The sequence below is a fragment of the Octopus bimaculoides genome, chromosome 11, assembly GCF_046866305.1.
Source record: "Octopus bimaculoides isolate indiv1 chromosome 11, ASM4686630v1, whole genome shotgun sequence".
Taxonomy (NCBI): Eukaryota; Metazoa; Mollusca; class Cephalopoda; order Octopoda; family Octopodidae; genus Octopus; species Octopus bimaculoides.
The window spans coordinates 49,062,167-49,068,734 of NC_142938.1; the positions used below are offsets into that span (position 1 = coordinate 49,062,167).

The following is a 6,568-nucleotide window of genomic DNA, read 5'->3' on the forward strand; positions in this document are numbered from 1 at the left end:
TGTTTCTTTTGTCTGTGTGTGTGTGAGTTTGTGTGTGCATGTATAAAAAGCTGAGATTATAGTTCAATGACATAACCCCTTGTATATTACTGGTTAGGGTTACAGCTGGTTGGGTTTATTGTGGACTTGGTTGTATGCTCTATAGGTTTGTATCTTCAGCAACGGCACTGAACTTTATTTTTTTAACATACCATTCTTACTGAGTGGAAGCATGTGGTTTAATGGTTAGGGTGCTGTACCTGTGATCATAAGATTGTGGTTTTGATTCCTGGACATTGTGTTCTTGAGCAAAACACTTAATTTCACTCAGCTGATAAAAATGAGAGTAATCCTGCAACAGACCAGCATCCCATCCAGGTGGTGAATATATATGCCATGAAAACTAGGAAACTGACCTAAAAAGAAGAAAGGCAAAATCTACTTTGGCAGAATTTGAACTCAGAATGTAAACATGGTGTCCAGTATGTTAACAATTCTGCTAGCTCATCACTTTGATGATGATGATGTAATAATAATCCTTTCTGCTATAGGAATAAGGCCTGGAATTTAGGTGGGAAGGGACTAGCCAATTACATCGACTCCAGTGTCCAATTATTTTATCAACCCCAAAAGAATGAAAGGCAAAGTCAACTTCAGTGGAATTTGAACTCAGAACATAAAGCCAGAAGAAATATCATTAAGGATTTTATCCAGTGCAGTAGCAATTCTGCCAGCTTAACTGCCTTAATGATAATAAGCTTATTGTATACAGTGCTCAGGTGTACTACAACTCAGAAACAGAAAGCAGAAGAATAAATCAGTTAAAGAAAGACAGCAATGAAAGCTAGAAGTACAAATAATAAAACACACAAAAGTAGAAAAGTTGACATTAAAAGAGTCAGAAAGGAGGAAAGGGTGCATAGGTACAATGCAAAGTTTAGAAGAGATGTATCATTGAAATTAATCACAGCCTTACCTGTAATTCTGATTTTTGTTGCTCCAAAGTTCCTATCAATTCAGAACTATTTGTCTCTAGTTCAGCCATGGCAGTTGATGTTTCCATTAATTCTCTGTTGGTGGAAAGAAGAAAACAGAAGTTTAGTATATAGACCATAGTTGGAAAGAATGAAAGAAACTAGGGAGGGGTAGATTGATTCATAGACAGGTAGATGGATAAATAGTTAGATAAATGGATAGATGGACAGAGAGACAGAGAGGTAAACGGACAGAAAAATAGATAGAACAGCAAGATAAATACACAGAGAGATAGACAGACTGATAGATAGAGCCATGGATAGGCAGATAGATGCAAACAGACAGATAGACAAACCTATAGGGAGATAGAGAAACTCATGGAGAAATAGATCTGGCAATGGCCATGCTCAAAAAGGTATTTTTTACGTGCCACCTGCATGGGAGCCAGTCCAGCGGCATTGGCAACGACCTCACTCAAATGATTTTCTAATGTGCCACCAGCACAAGTGCTAGAAGGTAACACTGGTAATGATTACGCTAAAATGGTGCTATTTATGGGCCACTAGCACGGAAGCCAGACAGCTGCTCTGGTAATGAACACGCTCGGATAGTGCTGTTAGTGCTCCACTGGCGCAGGTGCCAGTCATCGAGTATGGTTCAATTAGGATTTCACTTGCCCCAACAGGTCTTCGCAAGCAGAGTTTAGTGTCCAATGAAGGAGTCTGCTGCCTGGCTGGCTCCTGTCAAACCATCCAACCCATGTCAGCATGGAAGGTGAACATATGATGATGATGAAACTGGTTCTATGTTATTTAAAAAGGACAAAAGGTCAGAGACAGAGGGAATAAAGTAACTAAGCAATCAGTAAGGTTATTTAAACTGGACACATCTGACCAAAATATTTTATGTTTTATGTTCAAACTGGCCAGACCCAATTTCTCACACCTACCTTACAATGTTATTCTAAAAATAAACAACTAAAACCATTGAAATCCCAAAGCCATGAGATGATGTATGATTAATTCAAAGCAATGTTAATAAATAAGTATTGAATTTGACAGAATGATCTAAATGCTAAAAAGTTAAACAACCACCAGGAAAAAACTATTGAGAAAACATGGATGAGGAGAGAATTGTTTAGCCACAGGTCAGTCTTGATGGAACAAACCAATGATCAAAAATGGTGCAGTAACCATGATGAAATTTCAATGTAGTTGTTGTTGTTGTTGTTACTTAACCCTAGGTCAGTCTAGATCAAACAGACCTAGGATCAAAAGTGCTACAAAAGCATCAATAGAGCTTCAATGTAGTCAGTAGATCTTGTGATGTAATGGTAAAATAAATTACCCTCAACATTCCTTCAATGACTAACAAAAATGCAACTAAAAACATGACTGAATCTTTAATACATTTTTAATCAGAGACAGAATTGATGACCTTTGAAGGTCACATTCCCAGAACTGGTGACACTGATGTGACTGATGTTGAGTTTGGAGCCTCTATAGGTCAATGGTTGGCAGAGAGGTATAGACAGAGAAATTATTTCAGAAGGTTTTTAGTTCTGTGGGGGAAGGATTGGAGGAGGATCTTGGTAAGGTAGACACAGTAATGGTGACAGAAGGTGGTGAGATATGTTAGGTAGTTATGGACGGAGAGAGAATATACAGCTAGCTAGCTCAGTGGAGCAGAGACTGTTGAAGTGGCAGCAGCAGAAGAAGAAAAGAGAGGAAACCATGTGTCATTGCGTTAGCATATTGGTGAGTGAATCTTTGCCAAGCAATAGGACAGTCTTTATTACAACATGGTCTAGGATGCTCGTATATACTGGTTTCACGTTTTGACAGAAGGCCAGAAATTTCGGCGGCAGGGTCAGGGGGTAAATCGATTACATCAACCCCAGAGTTCAACTGGTACTTATTTTACCGATCCCAAAAGGATGAAAGGTAAAGCTGACCTTAGCGGAATTTGAACTCAGAACATAAAGACAGATGAAATGCCACTAAGTATTTTGCTCAGCATGCTAACGGTTCTACCAGCTCGCTGCCTTGGAATGCTTGTATATAGTAAACCTTGATACTATGGGTCTTTTTCTAATACATCTTTATCTTGCAATACAGTTTGGAAGTAGAGAGTTTTCAGTCATTTCATTCTCTTAAAGAATTTGTTAATAAGTGCAGGTGTGGCTGTATAGGCACAGGTATGGCTGTATGGTAAGAAGTTTGCTTTCCAATCACATGGTTCTGGGTTCAGTCCCACTGCATGGCATTTTTGGGCAAGTGCCTTCTTTTATAGTCTTAGGCAAACCAAAGCCTTGTGAGTGGATTTGGTAGATGGAAACTGAAAGAAGCCCACTATGTGCATGTGCATATATGTGTGTATGTGCGTGTGTTGTGTGTATGTGTTGTGTGTGTTGTGTGTATGTGTTGTGTGTATGTGTTGTGTGTGTGTTGTGTGTATGTGTTGTGTGTGTGTGTGTGTGTCTCCTTGTCTCGATATCTCATGGTAGTTGTAAACAAGTGTCACTGTCATACAAGCGGTGTTATTTATTTCCAATCTTCCATAAAAACATGTCTGGTCATGGAGAAATACTAACTTATTTGAAAACATGTAAGTGATGGTGACAGGAAGGGCATTTAGCTGTAGAAAGTCTGCCTCAATTAATTCTATCAAATTTATGTGAGTATGGAAAAGTGGATGTTAAAAAAATGATAATGATGATGATGATCCACAACAAAGAATTAGAGGGAAGATTGCTTGTGACAGGAAATTGGAAGATAGCAACTGTGTAGAAGGAGACTATCATGTGTGCATGTGTGTATTTTTCACAGGTATATAGCAGAGAAAAATGTAAGCTTCATTGAGAAAAACTAGTGCTCTTTGATTAAAATCCTTTAGGATATTTGTTCGGCACTGTGTTGAAGACACTCCCTTGTCACACATGCAGTCAGAAATGCATTGAATCTGTGATTGGTTCTTTGTAGATCCATAACTAATGTAGCTACTATTCACTGCCAATTGTGATATAAAATCAATAAAATCAATAAAATAAATAGACATGTATCCCCCCCACCTTCACCCACTCACTAACTGTTATCCTAAAGTTTATGGAAAGAAACTAGAAACAAAAAGGAAACTTCTCTTACTCTTTCACACATTGATAGTCATCTTCCATGTCTTTTAAGAGTTGCTCCATCCGACTCTTCTCTTTAGCAAGTTCTTCATTTAACCGTTCCAGTTCCTTTAGAAAAAAAACCAGACATACTTTCATTCATAATTATATGTATGTATTAAATGAGTTATTGATGAAATAGTATGAGATTGTTGTTGGCACGCTTACGACAACGAGGGTTCCAGTTGAACCGATCAACGGAACAGCCTGCTCGTGAAATTAACGTGCAAGTGGCTGAGCACTCCACAGACACGTGTGCCCTTAACGTAGTTCTCGGGGATATTCAGCGTGACACAGTGTGACAAGGCTGACCCTTTGAATTACAGGCACAACAGAAACAGGAAGTAAGAGTGAGAGAAAGTTGTGGTGGAAGAGTACAGCAGGGTTCGCCACCATCCCCTACCGGAGCCTTGTGGAGCTTTAGGTGTTTTCGCCTAATAAACACTCACAACGCCCGGTCTGGGAATCGAAACCGCGATCCTATGACCGCGAGTCCGCTGCCCTAACCACTGGGCCATTGCGCCTCCACAGTATGAGATTATGAAACTGTTAAAACAATTGTATTCCTTTATATTCCTTGTTATAATGTGTTTTGACTGGTCTTTTCTCACTATTTTCAACTTCCTTTCTCCATGTGCATTTGCAGGTGCAGGCACGGCTATGTGGTTAATAAGTTTGTTTCTCAACCAGGTAGTTTCAGCTTCAACCCTTAGTTTGACTAAAGCCTTTTGAGTGGATTTCATAAATGGAAGCTGAAAGAAGCCCATTGTATATGTATATGGGGGTCTAATCAAAAAGTATCAGAACTGTTGCCTTGGTAATGGAGCTAAAGTATGCAGAGTAAAGCCACTTGACACAGATTGACCTTGAATTCTGGTGTACATGTACACTAGGTTATAACATTCTCACTTGTTTCTGCTGTTTATAACAGGGCTTGGAAGTAAAGTGTATAGAGTGTGTTTGTCTCAAAAAGAAGATCAGGTTTCAGCTGTGCAGGATATCCTTGATTGTTTTGAGGAAGACAAAAAATTTCTTTTAAAACAGTCATAACATGTGACGAATTGTGGGTCTATGGCTATGACACTGAAACCAAGGCTTGAAAAGAATCCCACTTGAAAGGAACAACATTCCAAGATGTTGAGGAAATCCAAGAGAATGTGACAAGGCAGTTGCGCACTATTCCAAAAAAGGAGTTAGAAGAATGCTTCTATCAACGGAAGCAAAACTGGATAAAGTGTGTAGCTTCAGAATTGATATGTGTTGTGGTCTTCTTTTCATGGCACCAGTCCTGATACTTTCTGATCAGACCGCATGCATGCATATGTGTGTTTGTGTCTCATTGTCTTGGCATTGCACAGCATTTGTAAAACAAGCTTTGCCATCATACAAACAGTTGGTATACCAAAAACTTTAATGTTAGTTGTCTTAAATAAACAATAGCTGATTGAACTATAGTATTGATTGATAGGGAAATATAAAAGCAGGTAGGACAGACAGACATACCAGTTGGTCTGTTTGTCTACCTAGACAGTCTGCAGAGTGTCACTGAAATGTAAATACTTACATCTGCTCTTTGTTTAGTATCCGACAATGCAATCACTTCATTTTGTAGCCGATCTGCAAGAGAAACATATCACTTATAGGTCAAATAGATATTATATTAATTAGAGGTCAAATAGATATCATATTACTTGACATGCCAAACAGACATTCCAATCCCACACAGCTTACAATAACTATTTTTTACTGCTGCTAAGCATTTCTATAAAAAATCAAAATGATTGCTGATCTATGTACAAGGTCAGAATTTTGTGGGGAGGGGTAAGTTAATGAAATCAACTCCTGTACTTGACTAGTAATTTATTTTTTCAACACTAGAAGGATGAAAGGTAGGTTTATCCTATTGAAGGATACTCTTAGGCTCAGATTTATATCACCCCTGACAACATAGATTGTGTAGTAGGTGTGGCAATACACCAGTTTTACTCTGTTATCAAGCCTTTAGGAGCCATTAGCAAAGTATGCTTAGTTATAAGCATATAGACATGATCCATGATCCCTTCTCTGTCCCTGCAAATACTGAGCTCCAGATATTCAGGGTAGATATCTGCATCAATCTGACCTGCAGATATTCAGGTTGAATATCACCTATATTAATCTGACCAGCAAATGTTCAGGGTGGATATCATCTGTATCAATCTGACCTGCATTTGTTCAAGTCAGATATCATCTCTGGAACAATAAATTCTATAGATGTTCACAGTGGATATCACCTGTATTAATCAAGCCAACTCCTTCTCCCATAACTTATAATAATAAAAATGTGATTTAATGACACAGCAAACTTACCATAATAGGTCTGTTTATCATGAGCCATTTGTTGGCCTTGTGTTTCTAATTGTTTAATCATTAGGTTGCCCAACTGTAAACATTTCCATGTGCTGG

At 38.5% G+C, this 6,568-nt stretch overlaps 1 protein-coding gene across 11 annotated transcripts in view; it reads right to left on the reverse strand.

Moving 5' to 3' along the window:
- Window positions 1-6,568, reverse strand: part of LOC106870835 (pleckstrin homology domain-containing family D member 1) — a 210,407-nt gene that overhangs the window by 48,232 nt on the left and 155,607 nt on the right. For all 11 annotated transcript variants that reach the window (XR_001409585.3, XR_016243666.1, XM_014917059.3 and 8 more), the window contains exons 5-8: window positions 6,473-6,564; window positions 5,688-5,740; window positions 4,098-4,192; window positions 956-1,049 (exon numbers count right to left, since the gene is read on the reverse strand). Coding sequence is in view for 9 of the 11 variants with exons in the window: in XM_014917059.3 (XP_014772545.1) it covers window positions 956-1,049; window positions 4,098-4,192; window positions 5,688-5,740; window positions 6,473-6,564 (334 nt within the window). In the remaining 2 variants the exon portion in view is untranslated. The remainder of the gene's footprint in view (window positions 1-955; window positions 1,050-4,097; window positions 4,193-5,687; window positions 5,741-6,472; window positions 6,565-6,568) is intronic.